General features: G+C 38.2%; 1 protein-coding gene across 4 annotated transcripts in view; it reads right to left on the bottom strand.

Annotated features, from left to right (window-relative positions):
- Positions 1–1,947: 1,947 nt before the first annotated feature.
- SCAF11 (SR-related CTD associated factor 11) overlaps positions 1,948–25,278 on the bottom strand; it is a 50,530-nt gene continuing 27,199 nt past the window's right edge. For 2 of the 4 annotated variants that reach the window (XM_055808820.1, XM_013302958.3), the window contains exons 5-15: positions 24,199–24,296; positions 23,052–23,119; positions 22,334–22,413; positions 20,141–20,247; positions 19,143–19,232; positions 17,723–17,829; positions 10,784–13,291; positions 8,443–8,789; positions 5,719–5,937; positions 5,164–5,283; positions 1,948–4,797 (exon numbers count right to left, since the gene is read on the bottom strand). In XM_055808820.1, the coding sequence (XP_055664795.1) occupies positions 4,669–4,797; positions 5,164–5,283; positions 5,719–5,937; positions 8,443–8,789; positions 10,784–13,291; positions 17,723–17,829; positions 19,143–19,232; positions 20,141–20,247; positions 22,334–22,413; positions 23,052–23,119; positions 24,199–24,296 (3,873 nt within the window). In that variant the 3' untranslated portion in view covers positions 1,948–4,668. The remainder of the gene's footprint in view (positions 4,798–5,163; positions 5,284–5,718; positions 5,938–8,442; positions 8,790–10,783; positions 13,292–17,722; positions 17,830–19,142; positions 19,233–20,140; positions 20,248–22,333; positions 22,414–23,051; positions 23,120–24,198; positions 24,297–25,278) is intronic. The other 2 variants (XM_055808821.1, XM_055808822.1) reach the window with 2 other exon arrangements.

Here is a 25,278-nt window from a genome sequence, read left to right as displayed (position 1 = left end):
TGTTGTAGTAGTTAGTAGTAATAGTAATTAGTAGTAATAATAATAGAAATAATAATAGTAATGAAAAATGGGGCCAGCATAGTCTCATAACCATTTCAAAAGGTGTAAGTCCACCTTTGGAATCAACCTATTTGTTTTACACACTGGTGTGTTATGATGCTCGAGACATGGATTTTGGGGAAAAACCAGCCCTGTTTTCAGCAGGAGACTCCAGCACAGTGACCTCTACAGCAAAACTGAGTTAAGATTTCAAGACACTACCTGTAGAGGTGGGAGCCCGAAAGGCTTCAGCTGCATAAAGCAGACTGCGGTGACACTTGCTTAGCAGAAATTACAAGTCCTGACTAATGAGCCGCTCCTGCCCCTGCCGTCCGCCCCATGTGCCTCTCCTCTCTGTACGTTTGGGGCCTGCTCGTGCTCAGAAATGTTTCTGTCCTAGTGGTGTGGACACTGCTCCGACCCAGACCAAGGTATCCTTCCTGCCACCAGCTTGCCTGATGCAGTGATCGCCCCTTGAGGAGACCAGGCAGATGGTTCTCCTGAGGCACAGGCCATTTGAGTTTTAAATGCATGAAACCTAAGCTTGCTTAAGCTTGACTGCACATATTTGCAGGACGCAGATCAAGACCTTTGCATGTACAAAAAATCAACATCTGGGATGCCCGTGTGCAGCGTGCAGCAAACTGCAGGTGGAGGCTGAGGTGGGGGTGGTGGACACAGTCTACCGACTGTGGCGAAAAGCTCTTTGCAGCTGTAGATGAAGTGGCGATTTGTGCTGTTGGGATGCTTGAAAAGGTCCGTGCCCCCAAGCAGGTGTGTAGAAGCAAGACTGGCATACAATTTAGGCAATAAATTATTAATTAACTGTGATCAGTTTGTTTAAATTACTTTCCTCTTCAGGACTCTCCCTTCTTCGAAATTACGTTTTTCAGCACGTCTTCCGTCAGCCTCCAACGCAGTGGTCTTAACTGTATCTCTGCCCGCTTGAGGTCACGAATTTGTCAAGACTGACAAATCCCTCCTTGGCTCGGTCTCGCTCGCCCAGCTGCACTAGATGGTCACAGCTGCCAGACGTGCCTCCGAGTGCTGCTCTTCCTGCTGGAGACTTGGCCTCAAGGAAGGGACATCTCTGAGCCTGCCTCTCCCTGGTGAACACCCTCACCGAGCCCCTCAAGCCTTGACCTTAGTATGTACCCTCGCCCTTCAAAGCGCCGTGCTCTTTCCTGAGCCCACATGCCGATCGATCAGTAAATTTAGTAAACGCAGAGCCAGGAACACCACCCGGACAGTACCAGGATAGGAGCGATCCTTTCCCCCCTTGGGTTTTACCACCCTGCCAAACCAACCCAAATTTAACAAAGCTTCTTCGCACGTCACCGAGCAGCCAGGCAGCCACCCCGAAGGACAGGGCCGCACGGCTTGTGCCTGCGTTACTCTGCAGCGGCACCTCCTCACAGTAAGTGGGGTTAACCCTGGGCAGTGAAGCGACGCCTGGCAGACAGCCCCCGGCCCGCAGGCTAGCACATGCTGAACTGCCACCGGGCTATTTTGTTGCAGTGCGCGCAGGACACAGCCTGGCTGGTTTGAGCTGTGCCCTTTTGGTCCACAGAGCAGGTTGTAGAACACACGCTGAGCCCCACAACTCGGCAGGAGGAGCCAGTCCCTGGAGTCACCAAGGCAGCGCCTGCAGTAAATGGACATACCGCTACCCCCATTTGTTTTGTTTTGGGGTTCTTGGTTTTTTTAAGCCTAGAGCATCTGCAAACAGGCAAGGCGGGGTGAAGACACGCCAGGTGAATGCAAACACGATGTGCAGGAGTGGGAGCCCAGACAACACGGAACAAGATTAAATATGCAAATGCATAGAAGTCACAGCAATAACATTGCTGTCTGAATTAAACCACTTGAGCCATAATCATTTAAGACCAAACACGGACTACTGCCAGCTTAGTGAAAAGAATTTATTAGAAACTGTTAAGGACTACACAAAACTAGTTTTTAGAGTATTTTTTTCAGTAGATGGCACTCCAGCCTTTTGCTACAAACAGCGTATTGTGGACTTTGGACAGCCACTGTGCTCGTAAGAGACATCTTCAGGATGAGACATTCAAGCAGCATGCACAGTGAGACAGTGGAAGGAGTGCAAGGAAAACCCTCTTGATTTGCATAAGTTCACAGAAGGTATACAGTTTCGTAACTGTTTTCCTCAAGGCAATTTGGATCAAATGAATTACCAATATCCTAGAGGTACCAAGGGGGCTTGGCCTCCCCATCGCTTTGCCTTCAGTGCTAGCGCACGTTGGGACTTTCAGTACAAGGAGTTTCAATAAATAAAAATACAGCTTTCATACTATTTTAACAAAAACTTGACTACGAGGTTAAAGTACAGGCCTTCTGGGGCAGTCGCCCCCACAGAGACCTTACTGCTTTTTGGGGAAAATAAGGAGGACAGTCTATGTTATTAAGGCAATTCATTTTTTTAATTCAACATAGAAATTGTAACAAACTGCATATTTTCTGGTAAGTTCTGAAGTAAAAAATCAAGTTACTGTTCACATGCTACTCTATCCGATATTCTTCATTATGTTTTGAAATACAGTGGAGCATCACTATAGTCACTGCCCCAACAATGTGGCAGCAAGTGACAGCTTATCTTCCAGCCAGGAGCTGCAAAACAAAAGATTAATGACCCCTCCCTCCCACCTTCCCAGTTTAAATCCTCCATTGTTCCTTCCCACCCAATTTCCACCTCTCCTCTAAAAGGGGAAAAAAACCCACAAAACATTTACCTGGCTCCTGAAAGGAGCTTTATAGCAAGGCTCAACTGTATAGAGTAAAAAGATATAAAAAGTTATTAAAATTCAGAGAAGGAAAATGTAATAAAAATAAGTACGCATGGCCTGATAGACATAGCAATTCGCTACAACGTTTTTCAAAAAGTGCTAACCAATTTTAGCTTAAAATAGTTCAAGAGAGCATACAAATGGCTACCACAGTGTAAAACTGAGTATTTACTTTGAAAAATCTAAAACCTGGCTTGAGTGTAGAAAATGTATTATATCTGTTTCTAATTTACATAGTCTTTTTATTTAGGCACACAAAAATAAATATAGACAGTCAAATGCTTCATTAAGTCTGAAGAAGGTTTAGTTAAACGAAGTGAGCATTTGTGACAAACACCACTTTTTTTTTTTACCACATAACATCTCTATATATAATCATGTGTGTGTACAGGGGTGTACACCCCTGATTTCATCCACAAGCTTCTGCGAAAGTTACTTACAGGGTAAGACTGTTTTCTGCCAAGACCAGTTAATTTGAGAACTACTGGCTAGGAAGAGGTAATTGCTCAGAAAACTCGACTGATACTTCCTGTCAGAATGGTTTATTCATGCTTTTGGGCCAGGAGATTTTGGGCTGGAGCAGAAGCCAGGCTCAGCCAACACCAAAGGTTGTTACTGCAGGGCAGACCTGGAGGAGGAGTGCTTAAATTTTAACAGCGCTGAGAGTAAAGGAACAAATGTTTCTATGTCAGAGCAAGGCTCCTTTTCCACTCACATCTGGAAGGATCCCAAGCTGTTCTTTCCAGTAACCCTCTGTGCTGCAACCTCAGCGCTGTCCTAGTACAGCCACTGACCCCACATCTCGTTTTAAAATGCTTGTGGTACCTCTACTAACCTCTCCACATAGAAGTGCTCAGGGAAGTAGAAAAGCTTTTGCACGTGACTTCAGACTGCACACATTCAGTGACACCAGCCTGATGCTCCACACTCCAGTCCCTAGTTAATGAAGTACTATGCAGCTCAGACTGGCACAACTGGTGGTCTCTGACCAACTGGGAGCCTACCAACCAATTCCAGCTTCCTTGATTTTACTTGAAGAATAAACTAGTTCATGTTTCTGAAGATCCAGCTCTAGCCTCTAACTCCATACTAGCTAAGGCAGGGTTAGACATGAACTGAGGTTGTCGGTGTGTGGTGAGTGAGGGCTTTCAGCACATAAAAATTATTCAAGTTCATCCCACTATCTTGAAACAAATTGAAAAACGTCACAAACAAACCCGAGCAGCATAATTTTTATTTGGTGTTACAACAGATGTGCAGCACCCGTGGTTCTGAGCACTGCATTTTACTGTTTGTTTTTCTTTTTAAAAATCTAAACAGTTCTTCTGTTCAGACAAGTCCATGTGCTTTTTTTATATACACATTGTGACCCCTGCATTCAGCCTGTCCAGTTAACGCTAGAAATATTTGTCAATGCAATACTTTATCTTTGCTATAATTAGGGAGAAATCAAAAGAAAAAAATTAATCTGGCTGATTACATGTACTGTACATACCTGTTCCAAAACCAATGTACTCAGAACTTTCTAATTTAACGCACTCTGTTATTCAAGTCAAAATGCTGTACATCTAAGTATCCACACAATCATACATTCCTAATGATTCTTCTTTACACCTTTATTTTTTTTAGACATCTGTTTTTAAAAAGGAATAAAGAAGTTGCCCTGTAGATCTATATTTCTTTAGAACAAAACATTATATACTACATTGAAAAATAATTTTATTAAACTCAGATTCAAATCACTGTCACGTACAATTTTCACTTAACTGGTCATGTTGAAATTGCACTTTGAAGATAGAATAAAATTAAAAACTGAAAACATATTCTACTTCTTTTCACAGGAGACTGCCTCTTCAGGATTTTTCTTCCGTGAATGTTTGTATTTGTCTACATACGCTTTCACTAGATTTGCCACTTTTGCAGAATTAACTTCTCCGCTCTTGCTATGACAAACCTACAGCAATTTTAAAGGAAAAAAAAAAGTGTTTGAAACATTTCTGTTGATTTGCCACTGTTTCACATTATTTATTTATTTTGCCAACACCCCCCCCCCAGGTTTCTCCATCTCGGGCAGAACAACTTTGGAAACTCCTAGTACTTCCCAATTGCTTACCAAATACTTCTGAATTCCCATTCAACTCTTTCAACAATGAGTTACGTTCTGAGGAGCTAAGAAGTCTCTTGTGGATGGATAAAGTTTTTTTATTTGTCCTGTTCCCCATTCCCAGCAGCTTCCAGTTGTTCCCACAAGATCAAGGAATCCACCCCAAACCCTACCGCAACTGCAATGTACGCATTTGAGATTACTAGATCAACTTACTTTATCTACAGCTTTCCGCACAATTTCTTTATATTCTTCCTTAGTGATGTCTTTATTTTGGTAGAAAGGTTTAATAGCCAGTTTGACCTCCTGTGCTGCTTTTTCTTGAATTAACAGTTTCTGATGAAAAAAAAAACCAAACAAGTGTTATTTTTCACTGTCTGCATAGGTATCTTAATCAATCATAAATTAAAACTCTACAGAAAAAAGTCACTACAAAGACTAGAAAACAATAGTCCCCTCACATTTCAGCTCTCATGAGAGCTGTCTGTGTTTTACTAACAACAGAATGCTGTCCCACAGCAATTAAAGCAATATTCATCAGTGCTGCTTTAAAGACTACATTAAAAAAAGTCAGCTTGCTGGTCTGTCCTACAGCCGCCACGGAAGTATCACATACACATTGGTATCAACTATATTACACAGAAGGTGTACTGCCACAGTTTGCTATTTTTTAGTATATTACATTTTATACGTATATAAAATGTATAAAAAAATTATATGTATTTTATATAAAAATATATGATAGTATATGTAAATACACTTTGAACTTGCCTGGTCCTTCTTTGAGCTATCTGCACTGGCTTCCACTGTTACACTTGCTTTGTTTTCTCCCAATTTTACAGCTGCATTACAGCTCTTGACGTGACTTGATGACGTTGCATTACCCGAACTTGGTCCCTGAACTGTCCCCACACTTCCCAGGACTGCTGTTGAGGCAGGCAGGGCTGGAGCACTCATATTATTACTTACATGAGCAGCATTTGGAATACCCTGTTTTAAAAAGTTATCAGCAGTTAATACATTATCCTTCAGTATGACAGCGTGCCTTTCTAGAAGTCTCAGCAACTATAGAAAGAGCATGAACACCACATTCTTTAGTTCATTAGCTAATCTCCACGCTGGCAGTTATTATGGAAGGTACACACATTATATCAGATCTACTCAAAGGAGAAAAAAAACCACCCCCAAACCATAAAGCTCGAAAAGTAAAGCATCCTCCATGTCATCACTGTGGCTGCCAGATTCCTTCTCTGATCCCACTAACAAAGTAAACAAAGCACCCTGCTAATAGGCAGGGAGGGTGTTAGCACAAGGGGAAGGAAAGCGATGGCTGCAGAACACCTCTCTATTTGTCGCGGGAGTTAGAGGAAGACCTGTTTTGTAAATCAGATTAACATTTTTTTTTACAAATCAGCGCCCAAGCAGACACGCATGAAGTTATTTTTAAACCACACTTGCATTCCTGCATCATAACAATATTGCTCTGAAAACATATATTTTCATGTTTCTTATCAGAAAATGTGAACTTGTGAATGAATTTCAAATGCAAACACAGCTCGAGGCTAGAGGTGAAATGCTGGTTGAAGCACCAGGATCTGTTCTTCAGGAAAAGCCACGTTCTGTACATTTCCAAACACCACCAAAAGACCGCAGACACTGTTGATACTTTGGAATTGCGAAATTAAGTAGCTCTCAGACCCCAGATGGAGGTCATTTTTAGCAAAAGCCAAGAACGCATCCTCCCGGCATGCTTCTGGCAGGCTACCCTAAATGCTACTTTTTTTTGCAGGCCATCACCATTACTTTTTTCACATCTACATTTATCCAGATGGAAAATAATGAAACAGGAATTTGAATGTCTTGGAAATGACACGGATACTAAGCTGTTATAATCAGCATGCTAACCCTTGCCAATGCGCTCTCTTCCTTTCAATAGGAAGGACAGGTGGAGTCCTGCAGTATTCTGTCATTTCTGTTGTGCTGCCACCAAGGACTTGTTCAATGAAAGCTCAAAGAAAACGCAGCAGTAGCTCCAAAAAGCAGCTCCACAAAAGCAAGTAAGAAAACCAAATACACCAGGGGCTTTACTAATATGTAACTGTATTATTCAGCAATACACAGACTTCATAGGAACGTATTTACTGCTGCACTAGATACTGTACTTTACATAGGTTTTGTATCCCGTGTTCTGACTTTTTAGAGGTTAAACCCACTGACTTCCCAATTGCAAAAATATTTTATTACAGACAGCAGGCATTAATCAAATCAGCAAGCAATCTACCAGCATTTTACTTCCAATAGTACCTTACTGTTTTACCTTGCAGAGTATTCATATGGCCTGTAACCCCCCCCACAGTACCTAACTCCTTTTGTTCTAAGTTAACGAACATGAATGTGTAACAGCAGCTGAAAGTGAAAAGAATCTAGGCCGTTTATCACTTCAAATATTTAGAGATGATGCAAGAAAACAGTGTTAAAAATCATTGATGTTCTAGAACATCACTTTTTCAACCTGGAATGCAAGGGAAAGGTTTTTAGGTTAGAGCAGGCAGCCTGCAACAGAAGAAAAGCACAGACCTCAGGTCAACCCCTAAAGAGCCCTTTCCGCCTCACAGAATGCAGTGTTACAGCTCCTTGCAGGATCATGCATCCTCCTGGAAGTTGTTCCTATTCCTTTTCCTGATATAAAAGCTCTTAATATTAACAGCTGGCTACAGGAGGAGCTTACGTACACAAAGATTATTTTAAAATATCATAAAACGCACAAAAAGATGGTCTGACCTGCCCCAAGCACAGCAAGTCTTTTTGAAACTGGAGAAATAAAGTGGGAGTTAGGTCTCAAACAGGGCATGCAAAAACAGGAAAATCACGCGAGGAGGAAGTAAAACACACCAAAGAAAGCTTGGAAATTATTAACAAAAAGGCTCAAAAGATTACACAGAATAGAAAAAAATGTGTGTGTGTGGGAAAGCGGCGAGATAGTGACAGCTGGAGAATGGAAGTATGGAACAAACAGGTGCCATGAAGTACTTGATAATTTTCCTCTGCTGATAACACCCCATGGGATGAGAACTGCAACAAGGACATTTAGGTCACTTCGTACACACTGCTGCAAGGGAATTCAAGCATTTCCTAATGCTTAAAAATCAGTTTTGAAGGGGAAACTTAGTTTTGGGAACAGGGCACTTCTACGGAGAAAAATGTAATGGACAATATTGATAATTTTTCAGTGTTCCATTACCAGCTGGAACACCTCGTGACCACAAAAACCCAGTTACGGTATTGTGTATTATTATTTAAAAGCTATAGCCCCAGAACAACCCATATTGTCATGGATACTTCCACTCTAAATTTGGTGTGGCGTGGAAGACGACAGGCAAGAGAGAAAGAAACTGCAAGTATATATATTTATCAAGACGATGGTATTCAATGTAAGAGACCCTTAACTGATGTTACATCAATACTGCTCTTGCCACGGCTTCTGATAAAGCATACCTGCAATTGTTTTCCATCTTGCTGTGAAGCAATGTAGCTGACTTGTTGAGATGGTGGGGGTGGAGGTGGAGGCGGAGGTAATCCCTGAGACAAATTTGTGGGAGCAGCTACCTGTATGAGAGGCACTCCGGTAGGGAGGTGCATGGGCATCGGAGGGTGGATGTTGAAAGGATTTTGTGGCATATTCATCATGGGAGGATGGACACCCACTGGATACGGAAAGATATTCATAGGTTGGTGCTGTGCATTCACTTGTGGCATTACATTCATTTGTTGCTGCTGCATCATATTTTTTGGTAACTGAGAACCATTACTTTGCTGGTTGCCTTGGTCTTTGAGGTTTGGATCTATCAAAAGAAAAAGACAACAATATATTAAGTAGAAGATCCTTACTTCATAAAGCAGAAGTGGATCCACGTGTCTAAACCCTTCATGGACTATCAAAAAGCTTTCTATAATCAGAATATTTTAAAGCTATTGCATTACATTATTACACAGCACTCATCGCCAGACAGGTCATGGAGCCAAATGCTAGTTTCTGAGTTTAAGTAGTTCAGGTTACTATGGAAGCCTGCATTTTGAATTCCTATTTTCTTTACTTGTTCCCATAGCACAGCTAATAAATTATTTCATCACAATGAAACAGTAACTTTCCACCAAAGAACAGGAAGGCAACGTAACTTATCCAGCTTCTGCAATTGCAGAAGGTTAGTCGTGCATTATCACATATACAGTTCTCTGCTCCCCTTTGCCTGATTCACACATACTCATTGGAACATTTCTGTTAATTATAGAAATACTCTGCTGGTTTTTTTCCCCACTGAATATTAAAATCACCCTCAACCAATTTCACCAATGTTCATATTTGGAAAGAGTTGTTCAACAACCCTGTAATGGTACAACAGGTAAAGCCTAAAAGTAAAAATAACTTCTTGGGGTGGCACTTTAAAAAAATTACTTCAATATCTCATTCTATCGTCAACAGAAGCCAAAAAGTTAAAATCCAGATACAAGCAAAAGTCAAGAAACTCATTCTGAGAAATAGCTGTTGGGTTATAGTTCAGATGTCCTCCCTTAGAATTCCTTTCTTGAACAACCCTGTCACCTAATTCATAGTGATTGGTATTTAAACCCTTACGATTCACCCCAAATAACCTTTTATAAGATGACGGGATAACAGAATGACTGAGGTTGGAAGGGACCTACCAAGATGGCCCAGTCCAAACCCCCTGCTCAAGCAGGGTCAGCAAAAGCAGGTTACCCTGGAGGACCATGTGGCCCGGGACCATGTCATGGTGCCAACCTAGCCCATTTTATCCAGTTTTGAGAGATCGTTGTACTATTCTCAGCTGAATTCAGGTTCCAAAAGTAAATATAACAGCATGATTGCTCCTCAACAATGTGAAATAAAGCCTGCAAACACCACCATACCTTCAGTTAAAGGCTTGATAAATTCTGCCTGCAGCAGACTGAAGGTTGACAAAGTTGCCTCAAAAGACACTGATGCAGTTGTCTTTGAAAAAAGGGAGAAAACTGCTGGCACATAGGATGAAAATGGACAAAAATGAAAGACAGAACAAGGAGACAATGGTAAAGTACAAATGTGGTTGACTTCAGAACTGGATCTAATAGTTTTTAAATACAATTCGTGTCTGTCTTATAAGATTATTAATGTTTCAGGGCATTAATAGTCTGTATGACTTCTTAGCTACTCAGAATCAATCTCATCCATAGTTAACTCACTTTCTACCAAAAAGCTTACTTCTGTTAGGGCAGTTATCTTTTAGATATAAAATACTCAAAAAATATTAGACTTCTATTGAGGCACTAGAAGAATTTTAATGAAGTACAGTAAAAGTACCAATTTTGCATTTATGAATCTCCCTAGTTTTTTGGGGTTTTTTTAAGATTTAAAGAGGAAAATTCTTCTTTAGAAGCAAGATAAATGTCAACATAGTGATTTGTCATCTCTAGAATCTACCATGTGTCTTCACAGGCAAATGCAAGTCTCCTTGAAAAAAAAATAAAATTCATTTTAAAAGGTGTGCAGATGCTAAAGAGTATATGCTTTCTCTTCAGCCGAACAGATTCACTTGACTAGCACTTTTCAGATGCAGTCCTTAAACCCTAACTTTGACTTCAAGCAAAACCAAAGAGCCATCAAAGCATAAGAAATTCCCGAACTCCACACTTAAACCCCTCCATATTCCAAAAAGAGTATGGATTCACCCCAAAAATCATTTTGAAGAACTAATCAGATTGAAGTAGGACAATGTGACTAGGATTTTACTCAGCTATTGCAGCCGTGACTAAGCTATTTATGTTTCAAAACTATAAATACCTTGTTCATGTGTCTCCTCTTCTTGTCTCATTCCCCATCCGGACTGTGGGCTTGATGAATTGCGTCCCCTCCTTGAATAATAATTCTGCACATCAGCAGGTAAAGTCTTTCTTACAGCCCAGCTGGATGCAGATGTCCACCCAGATCTGTCAGCAGGTGTATCAAAAGAATAATCTTGTTCATTCTTACGCTTGTATGGCTGATGTTCTGGGAACCTGGAAGTTTCATTCCCAGAACCATTTGAGTTCCCTGAGAGAGGTTTTCTATTTTGCCAGTGATTTTCACTCTGGTCTCTGTACATGAAACCACCTCTTCCACGCCCACCTCGGCCACGCTGACCTCTCCCTCGATTCGAAATCCAACCCGAACCAAAGTTTTTATTCCAAGAGTGTCCTGAATTATCATGCCTGCTGTCTTCCCAATGTGGTTTCTCTCTCTCTCTGATCCTGACTTCAGGAACGGAGTTTATCCTGTCCATTACCCAGTCTGGACAATCATTCCTGCGTTTCTCTGAAGAACACTGTTCATCATTGTTTTTTTCTGTATTGTCCTTTTCTTTTTTAAAACTTTCATTCTGTTTCTCTGGATCACTTCTTCTGTATCGATCATTTCCTCTGGGACTCCTCCAGCTGTCACTAGCCCACCTCTCTTTCCATCGAGGTGAGTGGCTGTCCCTCTCATTTCTAGAGAACGAAGAACCTTTATTTCTTGTCCTAGATCGTGATCTTGACCTAGATCGTGACCGTGACCTAGACCACCTCCTACTTCTTCTTTCTCTGTCACGATCTCTTCTTTGACTATCTCTATCACTGCTTCGAGATCTAGATTTTTGCCTTGGAGATGAATCCTTAGTTCTTGACTGAGAAGATGATCTCCTGCTTTCCCTGACAGTTTCCCTTTTGGGAGATCGAGATGGTGTTTTTTTCTCATCTTTGAGCGTGTCTCTCTTTGGAGAACGAGATAAGGATCTCCTTCCCTCCCTCACAGTTTCCTTTCTGGGTGATTGTAAGCTCCTGTCTCTGGCCATCTCCCTTTTAGGGGACGGTGACTGAGATTTCCTGCCCTCTCTCCTAGAAGGAGACCAAGTTGTCGACGGAGAGTGAAACCTAGATCTTCTAGTTCGAGTCTTTTTCTCTTTTTTGAGTTCTGACTGGCACTCTCTTTCTTGAAGAATAGTTTCACCTTTTTCATCAGAAAGTCCTGTAACTGGTGTACAGTTTCCCACATCACACTGTAAGTTCACTTCTCCTTGCTCTGTACTTTCAACTGGTGGTAACTGCTCAATCTGAGGCTCACTATGATCATTGCAAAATGAGTCACAATCCATCGGTATCATTTCATTGTTATCTTCACCAAAATGTTTATGCTCAGCATTCACCTGGGGTGACACTGAAGTTCTACCCTCTTCACTTTTTGGCATGGTGTTCTCGTTTAAAGATTGTTCTGATGTACTGTCCGTAGAAATACTGTGTATTAACGCATCTGGTTCTTCATCTTGAACAGTGTTTAAGTTTTGAATATTTGTACTTGCACAGTCTACCACTGTTTTTTCTTCAGCCTCAGAATCATCTACTTCTATGGCTTCTGGATGCTCAGGCAATTCACTTCTGGGGCTTTCTAATGGCTGATCTTTTACCATAGTTTCTGGATATTCCAACGATTCATTTTCTAGACCAGATTGATCTATTTTTGTCAAAGTTTCTACATTCTCCATTAATTCATTTTGAGGACTACACAATGTCTGATCTACTTTTTCAAAAGTTGTGCGGTCACATACTTCATCTTTGGGACTAGCTACTGTTTCAATTTGTTCAACAGTATTTTCACAGATGTCCTGACCCTTAAGTTCCACATTTTTTTCAGTAACACCTTTGGCTTCGAATTCCTGACTTTCACCTCCTAAAGTTAGGCTTGGAGGTTCTTGGACAGGAAAACTTACATCCGCATTGCCTAGAGCATCTTCATCTTTGTCACATTCTCCTCTAGTTTCCTCAATTTCTACATGTTCGCTACAGCTTTCCAATCCATTAGCAGATTCTGTTCCTGTGTTATTCTTTTGTGGAAGGCTCGTGTTATTGCTTTCGTTATCTGACTGATGGTCTTTATCTAATGTTAGAACTGCTTCAGACTCAGCAATGTCATCATCTTCCACTGAATCACTGGGCGATTTTTCAGAACGTGCAGAACTTCTCAGTTTCTTTTTAACCACAGGTGTTCGTTGTTTAAGTGTTCTTTTAGACTTCCGTTTTGGAGGAGCCTTCTCTGATTCTGAAGACTTATTCAGAGATAGGTTATTGCCATCAGGGGCACCACATACAGAACTGCTTGATCGCGGTGAGCTCCGAGATTGACCCAGAGTCTCATTTTTGCTGTTTCGTGCAGATCTTCTTCTAGGAGTAGTATTAACTGATTTCCTTCTAGTTCCTCTAGCGCCCGATGAACCAGAAGCTTGCTTTTTCTCTTCTCCTTCTTGGGTACATGCAACCACGTATCCTTTGCCTAAAGATTCTTAATAAAAGCAAAACACATTAAAGTTTGATAACAACCATTTATCCAAACACAGTGAAGAACATTAAGATGACCTTCTCCCATTTAACAGATATCCTCAAATAATGCAACTTAAAATTTAGTATAAAATGCTGCTACAACATAATTTTTTTAATGCAGACTTTCTTTTTTTAAAAAAAAAGAACAGCATCAAGCTCACAAGTGACTCATTTGACATCTGAACACACGTTTTGGCAGCACAGATATGGCTACCTGGCCAGTAATGGCATTCACAATTAAACTGCTATTGATATTGCTCTTCAAAGACAGTCAGCATTTAAGCTGTTAGAAAACAAGTAAGTTAACCACACAACACTGCTAACATATAGCAGATCCTGCCATTCTATAATGCAGGTCTACTGGCAGTGAAGCCTCAATACTACAGAAGTGAGCCTCAATACTACAGAAAGTGACATTTTTGAACAGCCATCAGTGGATGACCACACGGGAATCAGGTGATCAGAAGCGGCAATGACAGCATACTTCTCTACAAAATTGAATTTCAGACAGTGCAAACTCATTCACCAGTTATAAGACAGCTGCTGCATGTTCCATGGCAAGCTGGACTTAAACATTGTCACAATGCAGGAACCCAACCCACGGTGCCTGCAGCATCTAAGAAACTGAACAAGGACTGCAAGTTTTGGGGCAGCCTAGGATACATCAAAAACCTGAAGCTATAAGAAGAATGACACTAATTCATACATAGCAGCACAGGAGTTCTTGTGTTGATACTGCATTAATTTATTTCATGCTAGCCACAATTTGACAAAGTTTTTGTAGGGAAGCCAAGGATTATATTCGCTACAAAGGGAACAGACTGTACTCTTAATACCTATGAAAGCTTAAGAAGGACAACTCAGGAATTAAAGATTAATGATAATTAAGTAAACATACTTGAATGCAATGCTCACTTCAGACTAAAGTAATTTCTTGAGTTGTCCATTAATTTGTTTCATACTTTGTGTAGATTTCAGAAAGCATAAAAAAATGGGGTGTTTAAATAAATTCTTTTTACAGCTTCAATTTCATACACGAATAGTGGAAACTTGCTAAGAAAGATTAGTTGCTATGGATTTAACAATGGTTTTATCATATCACACTTAACACTTGATTCTAACTCTCTGTGCAGTGTTATTATTTCCCATGCTTTTACTGCACTAAAATATGTGTTTAATGTATTCTCAAACAAATCATATGAAAGTAAGATATGAATAAGACAAGTAACAGCACAAAAGCCTCTTTCTACCACTTGCTGCTTTGTTAGCAGAATGAGATACTATTAAATGCAAACATATAATCTGATAACCTTAGAGAATTAACTCTGCAAGCACCTTGCTAGCCTTAAAAAAAGCCAGAACAGAGCACAGAACTATAATCACATCCTCTGACCACTTTTGTAAACACACAATAATTTGCTTGAACATGAAAAAGATGTAGCTGTGGTGTTTGGGTGTCCACTGATCAAATTACCACTTAAGATAATGAAAACCAACAGTATCAGTTATAGAAGGTACCACATATTTAACAGAAAACAATGTGCATGGTGAAGAACTTCCAAAGAAGTTTTAGGTGACTAGCACTACTTAAGGTATCTACTGTTAACAGTCGCACCAATAATTGTGTTAGAAAGTGACTTCACAGTGCTTAATCAGCAGTTACTCAACCATATGTGGCTGTCCCAGACTACCTACGTCTTCAAACCTATTACAATAGCCAGAAAACCAAGTCAGATGCTACACATCATTACAGATTTTTAATATCCATGATTATTTTCCTCAAGTGGGAAGAAATCACTTTCCAATAAAAAAAAAAAATAAATCAGGATACCTGTGGAATGTGGAAATCCTGGCAGAATTAAAAGGCAAGTTATTTTTGTACAACTTTCAAAGTCTATTTGCAAAACACAAACCCCTTTTTAGCATTCTTTACTACTTGTAAAATATTAACAGACAAGCTTCACAAGCTTTGGACTTGAACCAAATACAAGGCATTTCAGCTCACTGAATCTTTATTTTAAAATATTTTAATGCCAGCCTAAATCATAATAGTACTGGTAGGTTCACTAATGCATTTTCAGGTCAAATTAGTAAAAAGACTGTTTAATGGTAAGAGAATCTAAAAAAACTGCAGCAGTTACAGGGAAGATTCAGGCAGTACAGTTACATGACTGTCACTGATATTCGTATACCTCCTTGCACAACTCTGGAAGCAACTGTCAACTACTACTCTGATAGAAAACTAGGTGTGGGCAGACGACAAAAATATTGTAAAAAAATTACAATGCTTATGTTACCATCTTTCAGGCACAGTTTAGAAAGAATCACAAGACCTAGTCTGCTTTTTTCCCCCCTTTTTTTGTATGCATTTATTATCACTATTTTTATCTTCCTCCTGTTCTCCACCTTTGCATAAAGCCCCAGTGTCCCATTTCCTCCATCTTCTGCCTTTTCCTTCATTTCCCATATTTCCTGTAAGAGAAGGCCTTGCTCACTTCTTTATAGATATTTGCCCTGCATCTCTTAACAGTATTCAGGTTAGGTTTCTCCTTGCTTTTGTCCTAACTTTTTGTTATGCATGTCTGTCTTTTCCCCAGTTGCTATATAAAAACTGAATGGGGAAGGAATACTCACTCAACAGAATGTAATCAAAAACCTCAAGGGACATCTTCATCTCAAACATCCCCTAGTTTCACTAGGAAATTCGAAGACACTGTGTCTTACTTTCTGCATGCTCTTTATCAGCAGGAAGTCTTTAAGTCAAACTGAAGATGACTTAAAACTTCAGTGTCAACATACTACAGTGTTTTAAGATTGAATCTTGATGACCATCTTCAACTTTGTCTACAGTGTAAGCAATATATTATGTTCAACATCTGAACTTTAGTTCAGGTGTAGCAAGAACATATGGAAACATACAAAAATAACTTCAGAATTTATTTGCTGTGTCTTCTTAGCTTGATGATTTCACATTGCAAAGTCACACCTTTAAGTGATTATGTGGAATACTTATAAGTATCAAAGTTCTAATCAAGCAGCAGATGAGAAAATTTAGTTCTACATATAAATTTTAAAACAACAATATCTGGAAAAAATAATTTCCTTTTCTTTCCCTGCTAAAGACTCAAACTCAAAATCTGCAGTTTCTCCCCAAAAACAGTGTTAAGGGATTTAGCTGCATGTTCTGCCTTAGGAGTCCACAATGTCATCAATATTTGTAGATCAGTTGCTGATACTGTGAACAGCAGTTGCGCACATGTTCTAAATAGTCTAATGTTGAAAAATAATCTGAGGTTTATTTAAATATTCTTCACTTTTCTGAGGAGATTTTTTTTTAATGCTTCTGGTGCATGCTAACAAAGAAGCCTGAATGTTAGAAATGTGAGTTAGAATGTAGAAAGGTGAGGGGAAGTCAAGAGATATGAGCTAGCATGTATACTCATGACTACCAGAAGCAGAAATGGTTACGGATCAGTTAAATTGCACTGCCAAATACCAGAGGCCTGAGGAAGCAACCTATCCATTTTTCACTGGGGAATGTGGAGGTGAAATACGCGTCATCAACAAGAATGAGGAATATGAATGAATAAAGCATCTTTTCCACAATCTTTCTACTGCTTAACTCTTCCCAGCAATTCACTTCCTCACAATTTTTGTAAGCCAAGAGACCCAAATCGTTATCAACTCTTTGCCTACTAGTCAAGTGAAAGTAGAGTAATTCCCAGTTCAAGAAGGTATTAACTCTAGCCTTAAAAAACAGCATTCCTTTGTTTTCACTTCTTTGAACTTGTGCAGCCTGCTGGAAGGGAAACTACACTCTTGCTGAGTATGGAGAGGCTGTTAAAGTAACTGGAGGAAGGTCATTCCTTCCACGTCTTGTCTTCTGCTAAATTCCTGCCGGATCCTGGAGCTTGAGCACTTCTGCGAACTTTTGCCCTGTAGAGCCTACAGGCATACTGAAAGAGATCAATTTTTTTGTTTCCTGACTACTCTTCCGCGGTCAGGAAACAGTTTGTTTCTCATACTGCACAATACAGCACTGAACTATGTCAAGCCATTCATAATGTATCAAAATGAGACTTATCCTTGAACAACAGGAAAAGAAGCTGTAACATGAAAGAAAGTGTTGAATTTAGAAATGGAATTAAGTTAAATAAAATATTATTTTGATCTTCAAGTGAAGAACAGTTATGCTGGTTTTAGGGTGGCTGGTTCATCTTCTATATTCTCATTTCAGAAATAAAACAGCTGGGTTTGAAATAGCACCAAAGTGCATCGAAACAGATTTATTTTCTGTTACCTGTTACTATATACTCCACTTGGATTTCAAAGAATCATATTTTAACAATATTCCACATGAGCTATAAATAAAACTTACAAAAAAAAAGTTTACCAAAGTTTTCCAAAGGCCTGATATTTATTGGAAGCGTTGTCCCTGCCACTGTGGCAGAAGTGAGAAGAAAGGTCTCAGCTTCAGCTCCATAAGACACTAAAGGAATTCTGGAAAAGTGAAAGCATTAACATCAGTTATTTCAGCTGTTTGTAGCGAGCTTTGGAAACAATGCACAAACCCAAAACATTAGGCCACCATGACACAACCTTATCACAGTTTGAGAGAAAGGCAAAGTTGACAACGAACAAAACTTTTCTTCTCACATTTAATTTCAGGCTTGTATTATTGCCTAGCTGGTAAAACAGTCTGAACAAGGTATGTTATGTTAAAGCAATAAACATTTGGCTTTCTTCAAAGCCAAACATAGCACTGTAACAAACAATCTAGTCCACATTTGTAGACTATACTACTGGAATACTGATTTAGTACTTCAGCAGAAGAATAATCTTTTCTGCAGAAAAATGATGAATTGTCTACACAGCAATTTAGTAAAGGCTTCTTTCCTTTTACCGAACTATATATATACTTATTCAGACTCGCTCAGCAAACCTTGGGTGAAACCAAGAGTTTAGTTATAGATCTACAATTTCAATTTACCACCGAGTAGGAATGAAATCTTCCATAAGGAAAAGTACATGTAAAAACCCTAAAATTTATTATTTAAATCCTAGGTACAACTTTTAATTATAGTTAAAAATCTCTTTACTTGCTCTTTTGTCTTTAGCCTTTGTATACATACCTAGAGTACAGAGGTATGTATTGAAATTAAGATTACAGACAGAAACAAGTTCTTACTGTGTTATTTTAAAACCAGTTATTTTTTATGCTTCTGCTTTATATTCATGAAAACATCCTTAGGGTATGTTTTAACATGCATCTGCTCTCTGACAAAAACCATAAATATTTTATGCTGTTTTGTTTGATAGAACCCCTCTTAACTCTTTCTAGATGCACTTGTCTGTAAACAATTGCAGAAAGTGTTAGAACCAACCTGTGGAGAAGGGGGTTCAAGGTGGAAAATCAGAATCTGACTGATGTTAAAGCAAACAATCTGATTTCTAGTGATAGAAATTATTTAAAGAGCACATTGAACTAACTTCCAAATAGAATATATATTTGAAGTCACGTTTCTGTGAAAAAGTGACATATTATGATGCACAAGTCATGGAGTTACTAAGCTTGTCTCAAGTACCAAAAAACCATGAAGATATACAGAAAAGAATCTATTGCCATAAGAACAGCCTGCAGCAAATACACAAAAATTTAACAAGTTACATGCGAACACTATTTAGTTTTATGATGAAATGGTACCGTTTTATGAGCAAACAATATTCTATCCAAAAAGCAATTTGAATTAATTGAATTCCAAACCTGAAGTATTTCATTAAGTTCCTTTGCACTATGAACCCAAAGCACATACCTTTCAACTCTAGGAATCACAGATGAACAGGACAATTCCAATTCCTGTCTCTTCTGTCTGATCACTGTATTGACCTCCATGAATTGTGTACTGAAATAATGAAAAGTTAAAAAGAATAACTTTGTACTATGGCAATTTTGTATTTCGGTATTGCTTCTATCAATGACTTTTTTAAAAAAAATTAACTGTATTACAACTTTCAGCAGTCATGATGAAACGATGCACGGTTACTGTTTAAAGGGAAGAAGCAGTCACGGTAAATATAACACAAGTCCTAAATAAACGAGGCAGGCAGAATGGAAAACAGGAGGGTAGATGTGTCTTCTGGGGAGTTGAAAGATGAAGAAACTTTGCATCCTTGACAAATTAATAATCTTGCATGCAGACTGCTGAAAACATTCAGACACAATGATTTTTTTATTAGGCCATATTATCCAAATAATGTTTTTCTAGACTGTTCTTTTTCTTCCATCTTCTCAACCAAAAAAAATACCTTTTTTTGTTTTTATTACAGCCATTCTGAAGTATTAGGCTCATTAAGCAAAATTGCTTCATGTATGTTTAAAGTATGCCTCCTGGAGTTTGGAGTCAAGAAAGAACAGAAAAAGACTGTTTCTGATATGAAACAGAATATTTATTGTTAACTGTTCTGCTAACTCCTGTTGTAGGTCTAACCTCTTCCTACCCAAGGCTTCAATTCAGCAAGGAGTTTAAATATGAGCTAAAAATAAAACTTATTTACTCCTATTAAATCAGTGAGATTAAAAACACACACTTCAGTAATTTAGTGCTGAACACATGACAAAAATTGGGGTGTGCCCTTAAAAATACTAATACAAAAATTTGTTTAAACCTTTAACTGCTCTTCATTAATGACTATAAACCCAGCCAAACTTCAAAATACTTTGAGGCAGAATATAAAGATAGAAACAGAAGGAACTACAGCATCTACAATAAAGCAACCCATCAGTTTATATTAAGCATTAGTATATACTAACCAGTCATTTCTACAGCTAAAAAAGGATTCTTCATTGCTACCACCAGCCAGAAGCATGCTGAAGAAATTAGTTCTGAAGCACTCATTCCAGCAGGTCTCTCTTCTGGGCTACAAAAAAAAAATAAAATAATTCTGAATTAAAGACATCCAAAATAAAACAATTAACATTTAATACATGAAGATGCACCAATGTGCATCTAATGTAAATAGCTGGGATTCTCCTTTGCCTTCAGGTAGGATTAAAAAATTGAAGACTCATTGGCACATGTGTTTACTCGGCCCTCACATAAAGGCACAATACTCAGTCCACTTCATATTTCAACAAATACACCACCTTCTATTTCAATTGTTAACAATGTCTAGCCACCCGCTGTATGCTAGTATATTGCCTTTTGCATGGTGTGCAGTGAACTCTGTTGCTGTGTACTGGGCTGGCTGCCGGGGCAGGGTGTGTGTGTGTGTAAGATCTAAACAATGAACCTCCAGACACTCTTCCCAGACTACCAGACTGACACACTCATCTACACTGACCCATTTTTGCCATTTATATCCTTTCACCTAAAGGGTTTATGCCACCTCAAATCTGACTAAAACATTCCTGTTCATTCCCCATGGCTGGTATTTTAAGATGAGAACTTACAGAGTCTTTCCGTCATTTTCTTTTGTATGCTATCTATATGTATTTACTCTGATGAAAAATAAACTTCATAATGGTTGACAATATATAGATATGTGTCAAGTATGCAGCCATTATCCATATGCTCCATCAAACCTGGGCAGAGAGCTGCTTTTGATGGGAACATGCCCTATTTAATCAGTGTGCACATTCAAAGTTTCTCCTAAAAAGCTGTTCAGTTTTATTTTTAAAATACTGTAATTCTGAACATTAAGATTCTTTCTCCATCTACAAAAGCTATCCAGATGTTCCACAAATATCCTTATAAATTGGTTGTTAGTAAATCAGTGCTTTCTTTTAAATTCTTCTGAACTTTATTGGAAAATTGAGTCCTGTACCTCCTCCTGAATGTTTTTAATGTCTCTACTTCTGTTTTTGCACTTTTTTTTTTTTTACAACATGTACCATTTGAGACATTAATGCTATTAAATAGTGCACCATAAATCAGTGAAACTAGATATGAAAGCATTCACCAAGCTTGAGGTCAAACTAGAGGTTTATCTATCATTAAGCTCTATCCTTCCAGTTCAAAACCTCCTCAATTCCACGGAAAATACCTTTAACTTTATGTGGTAACAGAACCAAAATTTCTGAATACCTGACTCGGAAGGGAAGGCTGGAGCCAAAGACAGCCTTGAGAAATATGGTGTATAAGCACTCAAACAAAAGTGACAACTTGGGCCACCAGCAACTGAAAAGACACAGGATGTAGTACGTGTCCATATACTACATGAAGCAAGGCAGCAGGCAAGAGAGGAACCTGAAGACAGTTTTTCCTCCAAATGTTTAAACTTTAGGTAAGAGAGAAGGATGAATAATGACGATGACATTTACACTTCAGAATGAAATTTATGGCCTAGAACTATTTCATGCAAACACATTTACGTGTACAACTATAAGAAAGAAAGCACTGACCACAAACTTGTCTCCCAGAGACAAAAGTATTTTTGAAAGAAGGGAAGGCAGAAATCAAACAAAAGAGCCTTTATAGCTCCTTATAAATTCTGCATATTATAAGCCTATGTTACAGGCTAAAATTTATGAACTAAACAAGAAACCTGGAAACACAAAGATTATTGGGAGTAATCTCCCATTAAAAAATAACAACTTGATGCAAGCTGTAATATCCATGGCTTATTCATACAACAAATTGCTTGGCTGATTATAACGATGTATTTTCATGAAAATAATGAAGACCTTCATATCCTTCATATAATAGTACTTGGCTAACAGCTTGTAGCTGATATAATCTTCTTTTGGTGAAGAAACATGAAAACAGAGTAGGTACAGTACCTTATAATGTAAAATTCTAATCTAAACAAAAATATTCACCACCACAAAATGTCGTTTAATCTGAGAGAGAAGCTAATATAACTGAGCACTATATTCTAGTTACTTCCTTCAAGACAAAGAGAGACAAAGTAACAGTTTGGATTATACTAAAATTAACAGAGAAGTTAAGCTTAAAAATAAGCAGAAAGGTAGTTTTAAAAATGCTTACGTGAAAAAAATGCTTACATATGTTTCATTCTCAAAACCAACCTTGTTTATCTTCACAGACAAAGCTTTCTTGTTTCGTTTGTCATACAAAATATTACCTGTATTGAATAAGAAAAAAGCCACTTTGATCTTAACTTTAGTAGCATATTAGTTTTTAATTGTTTGACAATATCATTAATGCAATGAGAGGTTAGTGAAAATGTCTCTCTCAAGTGTATTTACAACGTGTTTACATACAACCTGAGTAAAATTAAAATGCCTGCACCTTCACAATAGCAGTTTTCACCTCTTCAGGTATTTGCTTAGTTTTGTATGTTATGAACACACCTATTGAACAGTATCTATTAAACAAGCCTCTCAAAACAGCAGCCCCAAATACAACTAAGTGTGTCTTGTGTCTGAACTCTCACCAAAAAGCTTCCTGTAAATAAAAGCCAGTCATTAGCTGTGCACCGACTCTCTGATGCAGAGAATGACTTCAGGCTAAAACCAAATCCATTTCACTTGTGACTTGAAATTGAAGTGAAGAGGCAGTCTTTCTAGTAAAATAAGAACAGTAGTTTCACATACTGCTATTTTTCTCTGAACTTCCACGCCTCTATATTCCTTGCTATTTGGTTTTCATATGCAAATGTAAGCAATTAAAAAAAGAAAATACTGGCTCACCAAGAAAAATTCTAGAGTTCCTTAATAAAAAACTGCAATTCTAGCAAATGGAGGACAAATACCAACTTACTGTATTTTTTCTTCACAACTTTGCTTAATTTTGTTGTTAATGGCCCTCTGTCTGGACATACAGCTCTTCTGCAAGATTAAGAAAAGATATAAAAGTTATTTCTGGGCATATTTAAGTTAAGAGTACACACATCAAACAAAATCAGGTCTTATTTTAAGGAATTTTTATTTTGCACGCGTAAGTAACTTCTGACCACCACTAAAACTGAATTTGCAGCATGTGTATCATCTTCCATATACTAAAAGCCACAGTGCTTCAGAAAGCTTACAGATGTAAAAAAAAAAAAAAAAAACAAAAAAAAAGAAATCAATTTACACAATTTGTGTAAATTGATTGCTTGATTTCATGGCAAGATATGAAAGGTATTATAACCTGCTTCCATAAATACTTTCAAGAATATCAAAGTCAATGGCGATTCAGAACAGTGAGGCATGAAGATCAATTTATCTTACTTATTTTCTATTAAGAGCTAAAAAAGGTAATTTACATCCAGTTATCTTTTCTGTAGCGAGTATGTTTCAAATTCAGTCTGGAGAACTCTGTATATATTGTATATTCCATTAAACACTGACTTCAGATTATCACAATTTAGTGAAATTTGTCTGTAATTCTGAGCTTCCTCTCATACAATGCAGCAAATGTGACAAGATAAAGTTTCTCAAAACAGGAACAGTATTTTCGCAGTTCCATCTCAAACCAACTAGAATAAAATCAGTTCTTGACTACAACTGTGTTTTATAGTAAAATAGGAACACTACCAATGTTTATGATAACATGCAAGGAAGGGGATGTCTGTTTAGATAACCAAAGAAAAAGCTCTATATTGTTACAATATGATCTATCCATAAAATCTGAATTCAAATTAGTAAGAAATTGCTTGAAAAATGCAAATTTCAGAGCAAGATGCAAGAAATATGCTGTTCCTTACTTCTCACTTGCTGTTGTAAGTATTCAAGTGGTAATTATATCAGCGTTAAAAGTAAAGCTAAACTGCCACTGACAGAAAAAAGTTTTTTAGAATAAACTTGATTTTAAAGATTTTTCTAGGGTGTACACTTTAAAACAGTTCTTATATTTTTATATTTATATAAAATATATTTGATATTTATATAGTTTTAATATTCCATTAGAACAATGGACAACCAACCTCATAAAGCTTCTCATTTTTGCATGGCTATATTTTCCTTTGCTGCAGGCACAGTTTTCCTCCTCTTCCTTCCTCCTCAGTTGTTTTTTAATCTGAACCTGTATTGAAAAATAAAGTCAATCCAATCTAGAATCTCAATACATACGGGCTTTAAATTTGTTCAGGCTCTTAAGGTCTACAGAGAAAATAAATTCAGAAGGCCTTGAAACTGTTTCAAAGAATTACTTTAATGTCACAGTTTGAAGATTTTTTTTTTTCATTTGTTTTTCATGAAATGGAAAAAACCCCACCTTGATGTGTATATTGGCTATACCAAAGACACATACTAATTCCACAAGACCAAAAATCCCTGAACATTCAGACTGCCATGGCAAGTACCTCAAACCTACGCACTGTCTTCCACTGAGAATTTGGAAGCCACATTTTTTTTTAGACTAAATCGGTTGATCTGAATACACAAGGTTTAGCTTGGGAAAATGCTTGACTACCACTCAATTTCAAACACTTCCTCATAATTAAAAACACCTCATTTTCCTCCAGAGTAAAATAACTCAAGGATTTTATGTAACTTTCCCGCCCCCCATCCATCTTCAAAATTCTAAGCAAGCAATACAATTTTTACTACATACTATGAAGTTACCTCAATGGCTACACTGCAATTGTTTGTGTTAAGATATCTTGTATTTCCTCATTCTAGAATCTTGGCTTTACATGCAATTCCTCAAGCTATTAGCATCATAATTATGAACATCACACAGGAATAATGCCAGTCTCCTGTTAATGCCACTGCAAGTACTGACCACTGTGTCAGCATTTCTAATGGTACACATTCCACCTACCCCTACTGCTCCAGCGGCTGCTTTGCAGAGCAGGGCCCTTGTTCTCTGCCCACCTGTTTACACTGCAGTTCTACAAAGAAACTTTCAAACGGTATCACAATACAGCCTTCACACTCTTCCAAATGAAATCTTCAGTTTACCTAGTTTCAGCTACAACTTCCTTGATTCTTTAGAAATAAAGAAGGTAAAATATGCTAGCATAGTTTTCTATGAGAAGGAAGTATCTGTGGCTGGTCAGTGC

This window comes from Falco peregrinus, chromosome 6 (assembly GCF_023634155.1).
Source record: "Falco peregrinus isolate bFalPer1 chromosome 6, bFalPer1.pri, whole genome shotgun sequence".
NCBI classification, from domain to species: domain Eukaryota; kingdom Metazoa; phylum Chordata; class Aves; order Falconiformes; family Falconidae; genus Falco; species Falco peregrinus.
Note: the sequence above shows the minus strand (reverse complement) of the source record. Positions and strands in the feature narration are given on the sequence as shown.